The sequence below is a fragment of the Saccopteryx leptura genome, chromosome 2 (assembly GCF_036850995.1).
Source record: "Saccopteryx leptura isolate mSacLep1 chromosome 2, mSacLep1_pri_phased_curated, whole genome shotgun sequence".
Taxonomy (NCBI): domain Eukaryota; kingdom Metazoa; phylum Chordata; class Mammalia; order Chiroptera; family Emballonuridae; genus Saccopteryx; species Saccopteryx leptura.
In genome coordinates, this window is record NC_089504.1 from 377,427,490 (window position 1) to 377,447,825 (window position 20,336).

Below are 20,336 nucleotides of genomic sequence, written 5' to 3' on the forward strand. Positions count from 1 at the left end.
TAGAGGTTCTCCAAATGAAAAATAATGTCATAATAGCTAAGTCTTTGGCTCCTCTAAAGGTGAAATACATGTCATTCCAAGAATTGATTTGGCTCCATCTCAAACAGGGTTGCCATTTCAATTGAGACGTAGACAATTTCCTGTAAAACTTGCCTTTGCTATGACCATCAATAAGTCTCAGGGCCAAACGCTTAAGCGTATTGGCATTTTTTTACCTGAGCCTGCATTTGGACACAGTCAACTTTATGTTGCCTGTTCAAGAGTTCGTGAAAGAACGGACATAAAATTAAAAATAATTGATGGTCCTCTGCAAGGCAAGCTTAAAAATGATGGAAAGATCTACACAAGAAATGTTGTGTACAAAGAGATCTTTGACATGTGAATTAACATTTTATTATTTAAATCACCTTTATTTTTTGAGCTAGCGGTGGCTCTTAAGAAATGTACTGCCAGTGGTTTCCTTCATTGCACTCTACTTTAAGCAATTAAGCAAGTAGAAGGGGAAAACCCCATGGGGCAGTAAGCAAAGGGGCGTCCTCGCTGCCTGCCCTGGGTAATTCAGTTTGAATTAGCAGACACCTTTGCACAAATCATTTTAATTACAATTTATAATATCTAGAACAGCGGTCATTTCGTATGACCGCCGGGCTTTCTAGTTTAATATATGCTTGATAATATAGCACAATGGGAAGTGTCTTTACCCCTGTGTTCAACCAGTGCACAAGGCCTGGGCAACAGGTGCTTAGTACTTTTGCACCTGTTTGCATATCACGTGCAGGAAAATAGCATCCCAGTCTCTGAGCGTCTCCCCGTGAAGGCAGGCAGAAGAGAACCCGCAGCCGCCACTGTGCTGGAAACTGTGGACTCGGCAGTCCCGGAGGTCCCGCGGAAGCCCCGCCCCTGTTGCCCGAAGCTCGGCGCTGGGGCGGAGCCTCGGGATGCGACCAATGAGAGCCGGCGGCCCGCGGCCCGGTTGCCCGGGCGACCAGCTAGCGGCTCCGCCCCCCGCGTCGAGCCTTGGGCGCGCGGCTGAGTGCTGACTGGAGCGAGAACCTGGTCTCTGCGCGCTGTGCGAACGCACGATGACCACGTGTAGTGTCCCGCGGAGGCCGTGCCGCGTAGTCGGACTCCTGCTGCTGGTGGTTTTGAGTTTCCTGCTGCTCCGCAGGTGAGGGAATCTCGCCCGGCACCTTCCCGTCTGCAGACAGCCCAATCCGCCACACCTCGAGTTCCCGCTCCCCTCTAGCCCGAAGGAGGCAGTCCCCATAGTTGGCATTTAGGCGACTCGCGAATCCCCAGTTCCCGCCGGGAACAGCCCGCCAGCTTCTTGGTTTGTTTTTATTTTTGTAGCTCTCCAGCATCCCAGTGGTCCATTGCGCCTCCGGGAACTCTTGTTCTTTCTCGAGATCCGGGAATGGGCGACACAGACGCTGCCCTCCCAGTCCCCAGGCGTCTATGCTTTAGAGCTTCACCACTCCTTCCCCGCGTCGGTGATGCCGGGCTCTCTTTTTCTTGTGGATACTCCCAGCCCTGTGAGAGGGTCAGCAGAACTAGCCTTCAGATCCCTCTCAGGCGTTCCCCATCCCTGCCCCGCCTCTAGTCCTCCTGGGGGAACCCGCTTCTGCTGTTCTCCCAGGTCCCTACATCCTCCCGCCCCCGCCCCCAGCCAGCCCTGCTGGGAGGCTTCTCTGTTCAGCAGAGCCCAGCGCTCCAGTGCTGACAACAAAAGTCGTGTTAGCCTGCCCAGCCCAGTGATGAGAGAGCGCTTGCCTACGGGTCCTCCAAGATCATCGGCCCTGGGTTTATTTGTCCCTTTCGCAGTCCCCAGCTTCCCTTAGCAAAATGTCTGTGGCAAGTGATTGCGTTTACTGGTAGAATGCTTTATCCACAGCCTGTGTAGGTGCCCCAGCTCAGAATTTTTCTAATCTGTGTCTATTTAGAGGATTCTACTGCTCTGACCATATCTTTCAGGTCGTTGCTTGGCATTTTCCATATTCAAAACTTCCAGGGCTGCCGGGAAAGTGGACCGGGGGTAACTAATGCTGTGACACTGAAAGTTAGTGTTGAAGAGGCTGAAGGTGGAGCCACTGGCACTGGGGGCAGGTGCATTACCCCTCAGCTTGATCTTTTCTTTTTCCCTGTCAGCCTTAGTTTCTCCGAGCTTCCTCTGGGAGGTGGAGGGAAGTGTTTGATGGTGTTAAATATCTGAATGTTTTTGGCTGCCACAACAATGCATTCAGAAACGCTTTGCACTTATAATTTATATCTTTTCAAGACTTAACATGTCTTCTTTGTTTCGGGGAGAGTGAGGATGTCATATATTGTTTGGGAGAAGAAAACAGTGCTTTTCTCATTCTGGAGCCCAGAAAGCCCAAGAAGCATTTTGTTTCCCCAGGTATTTTCAGGACTTCACCCTCATTTTATCTATGATGTCTAACCTTTCCCTCTTTGAAGACTGGTCCTGGCTTTTGTATGGTGCTCAGCGCTCCTCCTGGTGCAAGACTGATGCAAATCCCAGAAGAATTACTCAGAGCAGAGGCAGCAGGAGCCTCTGGCATACAGCAGGGTAGCAAGGAGCCCTCACCCCAGAGAGAAGGGCTAGAGGTGTTCAAGTAGCATGTGGTTTGCCTATTGTTGGAGGTCAAGGATATAGCAGCCATGTGGGGGACTCACACAGGTCATTATGAGGGCCAGCACTGAGGGGCTTGAGATGGGCCAGTTAAATACACCTAATAGTCCACAGGAAAAGGTTCGAGAAGGAGGCTGGGTGTTTGTTGGTGGTGTCTGGTGGGACAGAAGATGCAAGGTCAGACAGCTGAGTGGCTGTGAAGAACCCTAAGCTTCTCACAGGTGAATTAACTGTGTTCCCACCTGGGTGGGGTGACCGCAGTAGGAGTCAGTTGGGAGCATATGGAGTTGCCAGAGAATGGCAAAGATGAGTGAATAACTGTGACTTAAATCTGTGGAAATAGGTGGAAGTGCTTAGGACAATTATTGTTTTTCCTTCTATTTCTTCTTTCTCAGCAGGAAAGACAGAGGCCAGAGAAGCTCCGAACCAAGTTCAGAGCCTTTCCTTAAGGTCTTTTAGGACAGTGGTCCCCAACCTTTTTTGGGCCACGAACCTGTTTAATGTCAGAAAATATTTTCATGGACTGGCCTTTAGGGTGGGATGAATAAATGTATCACGTGACCGAGACAAGCATCAAGAGTGAGTCTTAGATGGATGTAATAGAAGGAATCTAGTCATTTCTTAAAAATAAAACATCGTTCAGACTTAAATATAAATAAAACGGAAATAATGTAAGTTATTTATTCTTTCTCTGCAGACCGGTACCAAGTGGCCCACGGACCGCTAACGGTCTGCGGCCCGGGGGTTGGGGACCACTGCTTTAAGATATATGTCTTTTGGGCATCTTTTTGATCGTATCACTCTCATGGGCACTTTCTGTCTGATTTTTTCTGTCTGGCGTGGGCACCAAGGATTATCTCTGGAGGCCAGAGGAGAACATACTCACTGTTGCATCCTCTTCCTGCTATATAACTAGCTTTGACTGGGTCATTAACTGAGTGGGTGGTGGGGGCCCCTCCCAGCTGTTGTTGGGAGTGTGCTTGGGGCCAGTGGTATATAGGTCACGTGGGATCAGGCTGCTCAGCTGGCAGCTTTGTGGAGCTGAGCCGTGAGGGTCAGCCCTTTTTCTGTACCTCAGAGGCAGGTATTTGGGTGGAGGAGGGGGCTGCTTGGCTGCGGCTTTTGTTTTTTTTCCATGAATTTTATTTTGGGCTGGTTCCTGGTCAATCAGAGCTGTTTGATTACATCCTATCCAAGAAACAGGAGGACCAAGATGACTTTTGAGGAAGCTTTCAACCTTCAGTTTCTTAGCTTGAACAATGATCTTTCAAAAAATGATCTTTATTGCAGTGTAATTGTCGTGTGATAAACTGCATGTTTAACATGTACAGTTTGACATATATATCTACCTATGAAATTACCACCATAATCAACATAGTGAAGGTATCCGTCAGCCCCAGAGATTTCCTCGTGCCCCTTTGCATCTCTCTCTCCTGTGCCTCTGCTGCCCCATTCCCAAGCACCCTGATCTGTTTCTTTCCACTGCCATATATTTGTTTGAAAATTTTTTTTTTTTTTTTGGTATTTTTCTGAAGCTGGAAACGGGGAGAGACAGAAAGACTCCTGCATGCGCCCGACCGGGATCCACCCGGCACGCCCACCAGGGGGCGACGCTCTGCCCACCAGGGGGCGATGCTCTGCCCCTCCGGGGCGTCGCTCTGCCACAACCAGAGCCACTCTAGCGCCTGGGGCAGAGGCCAAGGAGCCATCCCCAGCGCCCGGGCCATCTTTGCTCCAATGGAGCCTCGGCTGCGGGAGGGGAAGAGAGAGACAGAGAGGAAGGAGAGCGGGAGGGGTGGAGAAGCAGATGGGTGCTTCTCCTGTGTGCCCTGGCCGGGAATCGAACCTGGGACTTCTCTGCACGCCAGGCCGATGCTCTACCACTGAGCCAACTGGCCAGGGCCTATTTGTTTGAATTTTTTAGTGTTTTATAGAAATGTAATCCTAACGTATGTGCTCTGTTTTGATGAGGCTTCTTTCACTCAGCATATTACTTTGAGGTCACTGATGCATGTAGTAATGTGAACTGTGTCTTTGAACCAGTTGCTTTTCTCATTCCCCAGCCTCTTCTTACTCCACAGGAATGCCTGTTTGATAGTATCAAGGCATGGTTCCCACTCATGATTTTTTTCCTTAATATTAATGCATCACGGAGCAATTGAATTAATTCTGCATCTCTCATACCTGAGATTTTAGCTGGCAAAGGTCAGGAGAGAGGAAAGCCACCAGGTAGGCAGCCTGCATCATGCCCCTTTGAGGACAAGTTCATATTTTCACTCAGCTGCCCCACTCACTGCTCCTGAGCTGGTGTTATCTGGATTCCCGGAGGAGGCAGATAACTTAGCAATATGACCAGGTCCCTTTCTTTGATCCAAAACACTGGTAGTCCTGTCTTCTGAGGGCATGTGGACAAATTGTGCCTCACTTCCTGGGCTTCTGTGAGGTCAGTGACTTTATGAGCTTTGCCTATTCTAGGGCTCTCCTGGGTTTAAGGCCTGAGTCATATTCCCTGGAATGTTTGAGCTCTTTGAATGCTGTCCCTTTCATCTTATAGTAGTGAAGTGTTGAGCACCTGGGAAGTGTCTTTTCAGCAGGTAGTCCTTTCTGACGCAAGTGGGGAAGTGTGGCTCACTGGTCAGTGGCTCAGCCAGGGGGAGGTGGGATGTCAGAGCCACCCTGGCTCTGGTAGTCTTAAAGTGCCATGCTAGCCAACGGCTGAAGGGGGACCAGAGGGCCTTGGAGCAGAACGTAAACGTTGGTGTATTTGTGATTAAAGGGACTGGGGTATCCAGGAGATTGGAGGCAAAGAGCGACAGAGCCTTGACAGCAGAAAAGACCAGAGTTGGCCAGAGCATTCTCTCCACTGAGGGCAAGGAAGTGCCAAGTGAATAAACACTTAATCTTTGATGAAATGACTCAGAGGTCTATTATATTGCCTTGAATGCTTTCCCAATGGAGTCAGCAGATGCTGGAGCTTAGAGAGGTCTTTTTAGAACATTTAGTAGTTGAAAAGGACTCGAGTCCAGCCACCCTCATCCCCCTCCATTACCCAGCAGAGTTCTTTTGGTGTGGGGATATTATTGGCTGCTTCCTCTCCACTCAGTTTTGTCTTTTGCTTAAATCTATTGCTCTGGATCTTAAAGGCCATATTGAAAAAGAGGCCCCGTTGTGTGGGACTTCTCCTGAAATAGAAGGGTCGGGGTATTTTTAATGTTAGGTGGCGCTGCTTCCCTACTCCCCCACTCAGCAAGATGGTAGGGTTGTTCCTTTCAAGAACACATGCGTTTTTCCTACAAAGTTGATTTTGCAAATAGTTAGTATATAAAGAGGATGATACAAATAATACACAGGGGAAAATAAACTCTCCACTCCTGGCCTCTAGACACCTCCCCACTACCTGAGGTGATTACCGATAATGGTTTCTCTCAGAGGAATTTGGTGCATATACAAGACGACAGTTAGGTCTGTGACCCCATTTGGCATGTTATTTATTTAAACATCCCCTGTTGATGGGCATCTACTATTGGCCATCTATTAGCCGCTGCACACAAAATTGCAATGAATATCTGTTGGAAATATTCCTGCATGTAGAATTGCTGACCTTATGAAATAGTTATTTTAAATCTTGATAGACATTGAAAATAAGTTAAAATAAGTGAGTAAAATGGCACATCCTATTTCTGTTGGATCAATGTGAAGGAGGCTGTGAGCTCTATTGTCTAAGGGGGAAATTCTGTCTGATCTGTGTGTGCAAGATTCTTATAAGAACTAGCCCCTTCTCATATATCTATGTAGATAAGTCCAATGTGGTGGATTAAAAAAAAACATTTAATATATTTATTGTCCCCCATTTTGTGAAATCATTTCATTCGAATCCCACAGCATCTCTAAGATCAGAATCTTGTTATCAGTAGAGTCCTTTGGGTTATCTAACAGACTTTTCACTTTTCTCTAGGTTGAGATACAACACTTTGTTTTTGTTTTTAGAGAGAGAGAGCTAAAGAGAGACAGACCGGAACGGAGAGAGATGAGAAGTATCAACTCATAGTTACAGCACTTTAGTTGTTCATTGATTGCTTTCTCATACGTGCCTTGATCAGGGGCTCCAGCCGAGGCAGTCACCCCTTGCTCAAGCCAGCAACCTTGGGCCTAAGCCAGTGACCTTGGGCTTCAAGTTAGTGACCTTTGGGCTCAAACCAGCAACCATGGGGTCATGTCTATGATCCCACACTCAAGCTAGCGACCCTGCTCTCAAGCCGGATGAGCTTGTGTTCAAGCCAGCTACCTCAGGGTTTTGAACCTGGGTCTTCAGCATCCCAGGCTGATGCTCTCTCTATTCACTGTGCCACCACCTGGTCAGGCATACCTTTTCTCTTTATGATGCAATCGGTAGAAAAATTTTCCACAGTGAAAATACAGTGTCACATAGTATCAGGACACTTTTCATTCCTGTTATGTGGTTGATTACTAATTAGGAGTTTGTATATATATTTTTTACAATTAGATCTCAAGGTTTTGGTCTAGTAAATGCTTACTCCCATGGATACTTCCTACAGTATTCAGAAAATATTGCTCTCTGAACTAGCAGCACGTCCCGTCATGTAGGCAGCCAGTTGGCCCTACTTGCTGGAGCCTGAACGCTAGGCCAGTGCCTGGCTCACCTAGAAGTCTTTCCAGAGGGAGGGACAGAGGTGCTGAAAGTGTAGTGGTGCCGTGGACCTGCAAATGCGTCTCTGCAAAATGAATGTACTTGGTTTTGGAATAGAAGGCTCAAGGCCTTTGGAGAGATTTAAAGCCTCTCCTAGCAAATCAGGAGACCAAAGCATTGGGCCCAGGCCAAGGGACACAACCAGGAAGCTGGGCCAACACTGGGCCAGAGTTCCAGTTCACTGGAGCTGGAGTTCTTGGTGGCTCATGGACTGATGCAAGAGGTACGCTTCTGGAGCAGAGAGAGGCATTGAGGGCACCGGCCTGGAGCAGAGAATGGAAAATTCCTTTCTTAGTCTCTCAGACTCCCCTGCTGAGGGAAGAGTGTATAGGGTATAGACTGGTGAGACTGAAATATCCCCAAGTGGACATTTGAGGGATGTCCAAGGAAACTGGGCCTCTGGGAAGCCTATAACCACATCAGCATCTTGAGGAAGTGATGAATAGAAATTTGTATTCCAGACCCAAGTGAGGACATTTCTATGTGTGATGATGTCTTTTGGGCAGTTTAACACGTCTTCCATCTCCTGGTCTCTGGCATGGCAGTTTGGATGAACGAGAGATGGTGTTTTCTTGGTTAGCACCTTTAATATGAGGCTCTGGACACAGATGGGGTTGCATCTTTGCTTAGGGTGGCCCTAGTAGGGTCACAGTGCCTGCACTTGAAAATTGGATTTGTCAATCATTGTTTCAGATTAGCAAGAATGTACATATTATGTATAGTGCCAAAAGAACCGACTTTCGGGACCAGCAAGAACTGATGTTCTGGTAACTGAAGGAGTCTTTATGCAGATTCCTACCTCATCTGCCAGCTGGTCCACACCCTTAGCCAGCCTAAAATTGTATGACATTCCAGAATTTGGTGACGCAGTCTCTGACGTGTCAGGTTGTGTGGATACCGGTCCGGCTGAGTTTAGGCAGACTGTGTGTGGCATGACAGAAGACTGGAGGGGATGGCTGTGACCCCAAGTGTGGCTTCCCAGTCCCACCACGACCCCCGTTACTGACCAATATTTGCAGGGTTTATAGGTGACACAGGCATGCCCTTTGGCATGGTCAGAGACATTTCAGACCTGTCCTGATTAGCACACCTCATGCAAGGAGGTCATCCAAGCAGGTGACTGGATCCAGCTCTTTACCGCCCTAGTTGCCCTGGAAGCTGAGAATTAATTCACAGGCCCATTGCACATGAAAGAGGTTGTAAGCTTGTCACCCACTCATCTGCCCTTTTCCATTCAAACACTCCCACCCAGCACTTCAACTGTGTCCAGGGATGTCCCGCCCGTGAGAGCCTGCCCTGTGCCCACTGTCCTCGTGATCCACTACAATGATAAATTGACAAGTGAGAAGGCTTCATCCCTCTACCCATCCTCCCTCATCAGTCACCACCTGATGACAGTTTTATGCCACAGAGATCTCAGTACCGAAGTCTTCTGCTTAATGTTTCCATTACAACCTGTGGTGTCCCCAGCTTGCGCTTGCCAAACGGGAAGGTTAGGCACAGGAACGGTGAGGTCTCATTACATTGTGTGAGGCCCCATCAGAAGTCCTGACACATGCGCCTTCTTCTGGGATCCTCTGGACTGGGCACCAAGTAGGGCTCTAAGCAGAGCAAACCTGAGGACCGGTCCCATCTGTGACCAGGGCCTGCTGTGCAGTTTATTCTAGGGCTGAAAAGTTACTTTTCCTACGATGAAGCAAAGATAAGGCAACAGAGATTCCAGAAGAAAGTGTTAATATGAGCTTCGGCTAGAAAGAAGGCAAGTGCCCCTGGTCCTGTCAAGAAAGTTTCATCAGGAATGAACTGCTCACTAGAAAAGCAACAGTAAAAAAAAAAGCCTTCCTTGGGATCGATGTGGTTAGCTCCTTGGTAAGGAGCCTGATTGACAGGGAACGTCTCCCTGACCTCATTTAACCACATATTTTCTTTATTTTATTATTACTGAGTTCATTACTCAGGAAATGATGGGAGTTATTATTAATATTATGATCATTAGTACTAATGATCATTTGCAGTATTGACATCCATTTGTATGGTGCTTTGTTGTTTATCAAGCTCTAATGTGTATCATCTCATTTTGTCACAGTGAATTCCTTGCAAAAACCCAACATTTATTATCCTCATTTTCTCAGTGAATTCATCCCGGATAGCTCAGTTGGCTAAAGCATTGTCCCGATACACCAAGGTTGCAGGTTTGATCCCTGGTCAGAGCACATACAAGAAAAAACCAATGAATGCATAAATAAGTGGAACACCAAATTGTTTTTCTCTTTCTTGTTTTCTCTCTCTCTCCCTTCCTCTCTAAAATCAATAAATAAATTTTTAAAAAAACTTAAAAAAACTCATCTAGTAACCTACCAGAAAGTTTTCAGAAAAGAAACAGTTGAATTCTCCAGAATTTGGAATTTGATCACTGCTAGCTTTTGTTGTTTGCAGTGTTAATTTACTGCTGTTTAATAAGCACTGAGAGGAAATATCTTTTAGAAAAGTCTAGGAAGTGATAGGATTTAAAGACCCTGGCAAAAAGAAACTCTATCCAGGCAGGTGTATTTTCCATATATGAAAGGAGAAGATATAGACTGGTGCTTCTCCAACTTTAACCTCGGGTTCCGGTTATATAGCAGTCTCATTCAGGTCTCAGGTAAGGCCCAGAGTTTCTGCATTTGCAACAGTTGACCTGGAGGCGTAAACCTAGGTGGAAGTTTCCTCGTGATTAGTTATCCACTAGGGGACAAATTAAGGAGTGTGTGTTAGAAGCAGGGATGGTGTTGGAATGAGGGAGACACAGAGAGCCACCTTTCCTGCCTACCCCTCTGCCCTGCAGGGGGTGGAGGGCTCTTCCAGGGCAGTGGGAAGCAAGGGGGGTGTCAGTGATGTGAGCTTGGTGAACAATCAGAGGGTGTTTCTACAGGTCTGGCTGATGAATAAGGATTGCTACCTGGAGTGATTGCTAAATTGTATTGTCATTGTCTTTAAAAACAATGAGAGAGAGAGCAAAAGAGAAAGAGAATGAGAGTATTTTCACCACCAGACGTCACTATGTCCCTATTTTTAAGAATAGACTGCCCATCCAGTTCTTTCTCACCTGGGGAGAGCCTGGGGCTGGTCGTCAGGTGAGCCTGGAGAGTGTGAGAAGCCTGGGGAGCACATGAAGCATGAAGGGAGAGGGTGTTCTTTGGAGCAGTCATGGTCAAAACCAAGGGAGACAAACTCCGCTGTGTGTGAGGTGTGGAGCAGCCAGAAGACTCAGAAGCTTGTAGCTAACGGAGAGATCCAGGTGGCAAGAGGCAGAACAACGAGGTGGCTAGAAAGAGGCTGGACAATGGCCTCGGGGGCCTGAGGCCTCCTTTTAGTATCCAGGGCCTCCTCCCCTATGGCAGGACTTCCTGTAAAGGGCCAGATAGTAAGTATTTGCAGCTTTGCAGACCACATAGTCCCTTTGCAGCAGTTTCACTGTGCCCCAGAGCAGCTGTAGATAGTAGCTAAATGAATAGGGTTTGGTGGTGTGTCAGTAAAACTGTTTGTGGACAATGAAATGTGGAGTTCATAGAATTTTTCTATGTGTCGAAAAATATCTTTCTTTTGATTTTTTTTCCCAGGCACTTGAAAATGTGAGAACCATTCTTAGCCTGCAGGCAGCACAAGACAGGAAGCAAGGTGCATTCAGTTCACAGCTGAAGTTTTCAGATCCCTGGCTAGGGGCTGGGATGGTCTGATAGGATCCCAGTGAACAGATCTTTCATTATAAGATTTTAGAAATTGTAATAAGAGTGCTTGGCACAAAGTCTAGTACATATAATATAATCAGCTGCTAAATTAAATGGGAATGAATGGAAAGATGGCAATTATTCCATATTAGGGATAAAAGCCTCTCCCCCCATGCCGCCAGATTATTTTCTCTAATATGCAAAGCGTGCTAAAATAAATTTATTTCCAGTAGTGATAAGACTCTTATAGCACATCACAGAGTATTTTATTAATATCAGGTCATCACAGCAGCCTTTGTGAGCAGGTAGGACAGGCATTAGCCCTGCTTTGCAGAGGAAAAAACTTGCTCTGTGTGCATGCCCACAGAGCAAATGTCATTAACCTAAGGTGGCAGCGCTCCTAAAGATGGAGCCAGCATGCATGTCCTGATATTCCTCCTGCATGTACTACTATTTTTGTTGTTGCTTCCCCAAAGGTGGTCCCTCTTCCAAAGGCAGGTCTTTGGAATAATTGTGTTCTGAAATATCATTTATAAGTCACTTGGAACATGGTGCTTTTTCTTTAGCAAAAGAAAAAAGTGATTTAGGTCCCCAGGTTATCCACAAATGACTACTTTAACTATAGTGTAGCAGAACTATAGTCCTGCAGCTATAGCATGAGTTTGGGGTGCTGGGGGGGTTGTGAGAAGTAAGGAGAAAGTAAAAAATCATTATCTTTGCCCTTGAGTGGCCATAGACAAAGTTCCCACGTGGTCAGTGATGTCTGTGGCACATTCTGCCTTCTTGGCATCCCCCTCTCCTGTCTCAGGACATACAGGGCCCCCAAATGTGCTCAAGTCCCTCCCGTACATCTATTGCTATGCTGGTAGCTTTCATCCTTGTCTGTTAGGATCTCTGGAAGAGATTTTAAAGAACACCATTACTTGTGCCCCACCTGCAGAGCTAGTGAATTGGACTGAGGTGGGTGCTGCGCATTGGTTTTAAAAGATTCTCTGGTGATTCAAATATGCTGTTACCTTTGTGAACCATTGTGGCTAAACCCAGACCTGCCTTCTAGTGTAGCGGACTTTAGTTAAGTGTTAGGAAAGCTGCTGCGGAAGTGATTCCACATGGTTCTCGTGTCTCCCACATCTCTTGCATCCACATTTGGTTTTTAAGCCTGGTAAATTGAACTAGTCAATATGCTTGTCTTCTCAGTGCTATGATCACAACTGTCCAACACCCCTGTTGTTTCTGATCTTGAGCAGTATTTCTGTCTCTGTGGTGAAGAATCCTTTTTCCTCCCTCCCTCCCTCCCTCCCTCCCTCCCTCCCTCCCTCCCTCCCTCCCTCCCTCCCTCCCTCCCTCCTTCCCTCCCTCCCTCCCTTCCTTCCTTCCATGTGTGAGAAAGAAACAGACAGGAAGGGAAAGAGATGAGAAGCATCAACTTGTAGTTGTGGCACCTTAGTTGTTCATTGATTGCTTTCATACATGCCTTGACCAGGGGGCTCCAGCTGAGCCAGTGATCCCTTGCTCAGGCCATGGACCTTGGACTTCAAGCCAGTGACCTTTTGGCTCAAGCTGGTGACCATGGGGTCATGTCTATGATCCTATGCTCAAGCTGGCGACCCAGTGCTCAAGCCAGTGACCTCGAGGTTTTGAACCTGGGACGTCAGTGTCCCAGGTTGATGTTCTATTCACTGCACCACTACTGGCCAGGCAAGAAACATTTTTTTTTTTTTTAAATTCCAATCTGTTACTTCATAAAACACAATAAAAACAAATTACTAAAAAAAAAAAAGAAATGAAAACGTATGCAAAAAACATACCCAGCCTTTTATGATTAGCTTTAATAGACATAAACTTACTCTCATTACTATAAAAAGTTTCTCAATTTCTGTACCCATCAGAGCATGGACTGGCGGCAGGCAGTCAGTGGTGAACCAGCTCGGACCTGGAGCGCTGGCTGGAATGTTGGATCCGCACCTTCTTGCCAGTCTGCTCGCCAGTCCATGAGTAAATGTGCTTTCACGTTTTTATGTTTTTGCCCCAAATTTCCTCTGCTTTCTTATATTCCTTGCCTTCAAGACCCAGTGAGAATAAAGTCTTCTATGACTCCACCTGGATGAGTTAGATAATTTCTTCACTCAACAATTGCTTCTATATTGTCCTCTTCCATCACCACCTAATTAGTGGGGCCCAGTGCTCCATGAAAATGCGGAGCCCTTGTTTAAAAATTGTTAAGAATATTAGGATTGAGACAGCTAATTGTCTGAGGCCATGAGTACCTTGGTATATTGTAATATGATTGTCATTGTAGTTATGTTTATTATAGTAGATCATTCTAGTATAGAATTGTTGTCTGCATTCACTACACTATGCATTAGATCTGATGGCTTGTCACTTGTTGCAAGGGGGCCTTCTGAGTGTGGGGCCCTGTGCAACTGCGTGGCTCACACGCCCCCGGAGCTGGCCCTGGTCGTGTCTCTGTGCACGCTTTACAGCTGCACTCATGACCCTGAGTTGTTAATTATCTGAGTGTGCAGGGAGTTGGAGAAGACTGTATAGAACTCTTCACAGGGACTATGACGTATGGTTTGGGAACATGGGGAGGATGGGTGTGAGCTTCCTGAGGGGCACGAGCAGGTTGCCATGGGTTTTCACTGAGTGCTGTTAAGAATATGGTACCATTCAGAGCAGGGCTCTGGCTACTTTCAGTGTAGGGTCTGCAAATTCATGTCCAGCACTGAAGCACTTGGCTTTGAAGGTCAAGGAGAAGCTGGCGGATACGTAAGGAAAGGACCCAGCAGGGGGACAGTGCTGATGGCTGTGATGGAGGGAGAGCCGGAACGGTGGGACACCCCGTGAGCACACTGGGAGGGTCAGCTAGAGGGTGTGTGGCATGCATGTGCCCTGTTCCCCTGTGATCCGATGTGGTCTGTGTGGCTGGCGAAGCTTTGTGAAGGAGCTACCCCGTGAGGGTGCAGAAGACTGTTGACTCCAGAGTCAGGATGGCTTCTCCCAGTGCACTTTTGGTTCCCACATGTCTCTTTTAAGAGATGACAGCCCTCGATCTGTATGTAGCAGCTGACTGAGTGGCTTAAGCTGCATCTTATGCCAGACACTTGTCTCAGTGGCACCATTTCAGCTAGCCTTTACAAATGAAAAGACCAGAAGCAGTCGAAGGAGGTTTTTTTTCATGCAGAGGAGCCTTGCTGGGCAAGATGCCCTCTCCTGTCAGGAACTGTAATGAGAAGTGGGTACTGAAAAGGCACCAACGAAAATTTCCCTTTGCGCCAGACTCACTCCTGCTGTTGTTTTCTGTCTCTAAGTTTCCTAAATTTCCTGGCTGGGAACTGTGGGTCCCCCAGCTTCTCTGCTTGGTGTTCTCTTGTGGCTGTCAGGAGACTGGAGCACTCCATCACGGGGCATCCCTCCACCCACTCCAGAGATGTTGAGAGGTGCTTTTTCAGGGACGAAAGCTTTGCACCAACCTGCCTAGGTGGACTTTTCTGTCATGCGGGATGATCTCTTGGCCAACATGACACTTGATCTTTAGACAATAACTAAGACCTGGGAATTTGGTTAATGACTAGATGCTGTTTCTAACCCAGAGAACTCTTTGCAGGTATTTGCACTTCAAGCCGGGCAGCAGTGACCATGATGTGGCTCAGAGGTACTATGTGAAGTAGATGGTGCCTTGATGTTTAGTCAGATAGCCTGGGACACCTGCCTCTGGGTCCCCCCAAGTCCCCCCAAGTCCCCAGCACCCGAAGGCAGCTTCTCAGCCCCTTAGCACTTCCTTGCCATGCACTGTGCGCCCGCTGCGTCCTGTCTCTGGCTAGTGCGTCTCCATGTCGGATGTTGTGTTTGTCTCGTTCTGAGGGTAGGCGGGTCGGCTGAGTCAGTGGTGCTGAAGAGCTCCTTCCAAGGTTGGGCTAAGTTGGAGGGTGGGAGCCTCTTCTGAATGCACTGGAAAACAGGCCCTCCTTGGAAAGAAATGCTGAGGGCCTGCGAAGGAGGAGAGGAGGCCCCTCTCTTCTGGCGCTCCCGCACGCTGCTGAGGGCGAGCTTCGAGGCTTTCTGGCCCCCTTTCCCTTTTGTAGGTTGAACTGGCACAATCTGATCCCTCCTTGGCTGAGACACCGGCAGTTGGGGCTGCATACCAAGGGCCAGAACTTCATGCTGGACGACTCTACCATCTGGATCTTTGGGGGCTCCGTGCACTATTTTCGTGTGCCCAGGGCTTACTGGAGGGACCGCTTACTGAAGATGAAAGCCTGTGGCTTGAACACCCTCACCACGTGAGTGCTGCCCTACCCCCACCACCAAGCCTTGTTCCCCTGCGGGAGGAGGGGGGCTCCTCCACATCTGGGCCCCCAGATCTTTGTGGGATCCCAGCCTGGGGGCCCCCAGCCTGCCTGGGTGGTGAGCCCTGGCACATCCTAAATCTGCACAGCCTCTGATAGGAAACAGCCTCCCTTCTTCCTGATCTCTGCAGCGCTCCTCATTAGTGGGATGAGAGATGGGAAGTGGAAATCTCATCTGGGGACCAGAGAGAGCAACGGTGTACAAAGGAGGAGAGTGTAGATGCAGGAGATGATTGAAATATCATAACTAATTTTTAAAATGAACACTCCACCCCCAATTTATATAGCAAACGAGTGTAGTCTTCTTCAAAATAAAGCTAAACGAATAAAACTTCAAAAATAAAACAAAGCAAAACACCTGTCATCAGTTTTCGTCATTCCTTTTTAGGATTATCTTCTGCATGCTGCAGTTTTCATTCTGGCCTCTCGCACAGGGACTGGGACATGGTGGGCACTCAGTAAGATGTGGAATGTGTGAATTCGTGAAAAGTTAGGCTCAGTTGTGAACAAAATTGGATCTTTTCTTGGATGTATTTTTCAAAATTGCCAAAAGATATTTGGATCCAAGCTGAAGAAAGAAAGCAGGTTATCAGGCTATATTCTAGTTGCAGGCAAAAAAGAAATGTGGTTACGAATCAAGAATATGGATTTTCTTGGGTGGTTTATGAACTGGCTTTGAAGACCATTTCTAAAAAGGCTTACAGGAATATTCTGAGCTATGACAGCATAGTTGAAACAGATGGTCTAATTTCCTAGAATTATTAAAAAGGATCCACTTTATTTGCCTATGTAAGTTCTGATCCTGGGGATACATTCACATGTTAGCTTGTAGGAATATTGCGGGGCAATCACGAAAGCAGAATAATCTACATTTGCTTAAACACGGAACTCCTGAGTTTGAATCAGAAGCAAGCAATTCTCCCCGTCCACTTGGCCCATGCACATTCCGTGCAGTGGGAGAGCGCCCGCCAGGAGCCGTGCGTGGGTGGGAGTCCTGGGGAGGGCCAGCTGTCATTACTATTACCATCTGTCAGTCCATACTTCTGTCTCTTGGATGGGCCCCTTAACGAACCTATTTCATTTTCTCATCTTGTCTTTAGGGTTAGAAGCCTCGTTCTGTTTTAGGGTTCGCAGTTCGATGCTTCATTAAAAAGTAGAGCTGATAGTTAAGGCAACCTCTTACTCTGCTTGTAACTGTTTTTCCTGTGAAGTTACTTCTTCTTCTGCAATGCAGAGAGAGAGGGCAGGAGGGCAGGAAGACAGAAGCACAGCCCAGGCTGCTCTGTGGGCATGTCTGTGAATCACTCACATCCTCACATCTTGTTGGCCTCCCCTCCTTCCCCCTCAGGAGGGGAGCTCTTAGTTCCCTAGGACTGGCTCTAGGTTCTCCTAAGTCTCCTACATCTCCACTGAGTTCTTGGTTCCAGTCCTGATGTCATTAAGACATTCTACCTAGGAAATATATCTTCAACCATCATAAGGGGTTTTAGGGATAAAGAAGGTAATCTGGGAGATGAAGTGGAATAAATGAAGAAAAGTCATGCCTGTCATTGTCTCTCCCATTACAGCTACGTTCCATGGAACCTCCACGAGCCACAAAGGGGCACATTCGACTTCTCTGGGAACCTGGATCTGGAGTACGTGCCGTTGCTGGTCTGTGACCCGGCCTGGGCTGGGGAGGCAGGAAGGGGCTGCTGGGCTGAAGAGGGACCACAGCGGCACCTCAGCGCTGCTTGGAGGACCGGAGGGAGACTGGGCTCCGAGCCTTGTTCTCAGGACGCTGTGACAGGCTCTGCACCAGGACCAGTTGCTCTCCAGCTGTGAACCTGGTACTCCCAGGGGTCCAGGCCTGTCTCCTCAGAGCCCAGCTGTCCTCACTGCAGCCCAGAGGTGCCTGGTGCCCAGGGTCAGCCCTGCTCTGCAGTGGGGTCCAGCCACCCGTGCTGAGACAGGGGTTGCCCCTCGAGGATAGCAAGGCCGTTGGGGTCAGGTCCATTGTTAGGACCCCTGTCCCCTGTCTGATGCCCTTCCTCCTGATGACCCAGTGGGCTGTGCGGAGGGTCCTAGGCTGGGAGCCAGTGAGAACCCAGCTGCCAGGGCCTCTGGCCTATGACCACGGGTGTAGGAGTACCTGCTCTGCTGGGGTGGGGGCTCGGCCTTCCTTCACTCACCCCCTGCCTCTGGTTGGGAGAGGAAGGCAGGTGAGCAGAGGATCCGGGCAGTTCTGCCACCTGTGAAGCGTGCTGGGCTCGTGCCCACCTCCGCTCGGATGTCCTGAGAGTTGCCGACATTGACCTTCCTAGGACCTTTGTCCTGACGGCTGCAGAGGTTGGGCTGTGGGTGATTCTGCGTCCGGGCCCCTACATCTGCAGTGAGATCGACCTCGGGGGCTTGCCCAGGTGAGCGGCGCCGTGAGGGCCTCTGGCCACAGCTTGAGCTGTCCTGTGTGCTTATGTAACATGTGAATCACAAATGTAGCTTTATTTTTGCTTTTAAAGTATGTTTTTTCATTTCATACTGAAGTTCCTTTTCAGAGTAGGTAACACCCAAAGTGAGGGGGATTCATTTTAAATGTCACCATTATTGTCCTTGTTAAATTCCACGTGGTTTGAGGCAAGCAGAGCAGAAGGGCTGGCCATTCCTACGTCATTCCCTCTGTCAGGGTTCTGCTGTGAGTCGGGCCCTCGGTCAGGTCATTCATCTGCCCTGGGCCTCACTTTCCTGTCTACAGAATGGGAACAGTCACACCGGTCTGTGTTTCTTAGGCATGTGATCAGCATTTATTTCCTAAGGTCCAAGTATTTTGAGAAAGTATAAGAGAAACAAATTATTGCTTGTGTTTTATCTCTTAATCTTCAAATTTCAGGCCCTCATGAGTTATCTTAGGATATGTAGTCCACTGACATCAGTGGAGTGCTGTGTGGCTGGAGTAGAAATCTGGACGAGAATAACCGGGGACCACAGTCATTCCTCATCGTCATCACTATTGCCTTAATTTTCAAAAAAGATATTCTTGTGATTAGGGGTAATTGTTCCCATCCTCACTGCATTCCAGAGGGTCCGATCTGTGCTTCCCCCAACCCTTGCTGCCCCGAGGGAGAGGAAGTCTGATCCTGTTTGCTGTGCTGTCTCCTGTGGGATGGGCTTCTCCCCTTAGTGCCCCCCCAGCCTCTGTCTTGTTTTTCCTGTTTCCAGCACTACCCGCCCTGCCCCAGGGGCACAGGCAGGCTCTGTCTCCATCTCCTTCCCTACCCACAATCGATTGATCGATCAATCGCTTCTCTGTCGCTGTGCTAGTCAGCTGGGCGAGAGTGCCCTCCGCAAGGCTGTGAATGCAGACAGTGGCCTCCCCCACACCTGGGGATTAGAAATCTGCGTGTCAGCGAGAAAGCTCTGGCTCAGCCAGAGTGACATGGGAGTTGGACGGGATTTGCGTCTTACTTAGCTTGGAAGCTGCAGCTCTCAGACCTTGTGCAGCGCCTGTCCCTTCAGGCCCTGTTCGCATAGACAGTGGGTACCGGGCAAGACCTGGGCAGGCTGAGTGGGGAGCCCTGGGAAACGGGCAGAATGCCGGTGGGAGTGCGAAGCTGGACGTGCTCCATGTGGGATAGCAAGGGCAGGTGTCACTCTAGAGGAGGCTGCTCTCCCTCCTCCTTCTTGACCTAATATAGATGGGTAATCTTCTGACCCCATTCAGGACTTCTAAATCAGGACCTTTTGTAAGAACCTTTGTAAGGAAATATGTGTTTTTTCAGAACCTTTGTAAGAAAATATGTGTTTTTTCAGAATTTTTAAAAATGTTTTTTAAAAATGTTTTAATTGGTTAATTTTTAGAGAGAGGAGAGAGAAGAGAGAGCGAGAGAGAAGTGGGAAGCATCAACTCATAGTAGTTGTTTCCTGTATGTGCCTTGACCGGGCAAGCCCAGGGTTTCAAACCACAACCTCAGCGTTCCAGGTTGATGCTTTATCCACTGTGCCACCAGGTCAGGCAAGAAAGACAGAGAGAGAGAGAGAGAGAAAGAGAGAGAAAAAAACACCGAGTTGCTTCTGTATGTGACCTGACTGGGGAATTGAACTGGCAACCCCCATGCTCTAGGACGGGTCAGGAACCCATGGCTCATGAGCCAGATGTGGCTCTTTTGATGGCTGCATCTGGTTCTCAGACAAATCTTTAATAAAAATAATAATAACGTTAAAAATATAAAACATTCTCATGTATTACAATCCATTCATTTCCTACTGCTCATGTTCATGGTTGCGGGTGGCTGGAGCCAATCACAGCTGCCCTCTGGGACAACACCAAATTTTTATTGAATAACGCATAATATACACGGGTCGTTGTATGGCTCTCATGGAATTACATTTTAAAATATGTGGCGTTCATGGCTCTCTCAGCCAAAATGGTTCCCGACCCTTGCTCTAGGAAGATGCTCCAACCAACCGAGCTATCCAGCCAGGGCTTTCAGAATTTCAAATGAGTTGGGAAAATACCTTGACCCTAGCTTGGGAACTGATGCTCCGTGTTTATATGGTGACGGTGGATCGCAACAGACAGGCTGTAGGAAGAATTCATCTTCTTGCTCACCAGCTCCTCCCCTGACCTGAGCTCCCAATAGCTGATGCAAATGATGCAGATGATGCAAATGAGCCAGGTCAGCCTGGATCACAGCTGGACCACAGCAGCCACAGGCACAATCAGCCTCTCATGGCCTCTGTTTCAGGCTTGTTTGTCTCGGTGACTCTGGAGGTCGCCTCTGTATTCTTCTTCAGTCCCGGCCCAGTGTCTTTGGCTTTACCCTTGGCAATGAGATTGTGGAATAAATGCTTGAAAACTGGGCCTGGCAGCCAGAACCTATAGCCACAAAGCTGGACCTAAATTGCCACCAGGGCTGGTGTCCTCTGTCAGTGCCTCTCTGGCTGAGTGCAGGCATGGGGAGGGAGCG

General features: G+C 48.1%; 1 protein-coding gene across 1 annotated transcript in view; it reads left to right on the forward strand.

The window, feature by feature from the left end:
- Positions 1–1,015: 1,015 nt before the first annotated feature.
- Positions 1,016–20,336, forward strand: part of GLB1L2 (galactosidase beta 1 like 2) — a 44,525-nt gene continuing 25,204 nt past the window's right edge. Inside the window, exons 1-5 of the mRNA XM_066365287.1 lie at positions 1,016–1,168; positions 14,652–14,699; positions 15,130–15,327; positions 16,962–17,030; positions 17,697–17,792. Of these exons, the coding sequence (XP_066221384.1) occupies positions 1,083–1,168; positions 14,652–14,699; positions 15,130–15,327; positions 16,962–17,030; positions 17,697–17,792 (497 nt within the window). The 5' untranslated portion in view covers positions 1,016–1,082. The remainder of the gene's footprint in view (positions 1,169–14,651; positions 14,700–15,129; positions 15,328–16,961; positions 17,031–17,696; positions 17,793–20,336) is intronic.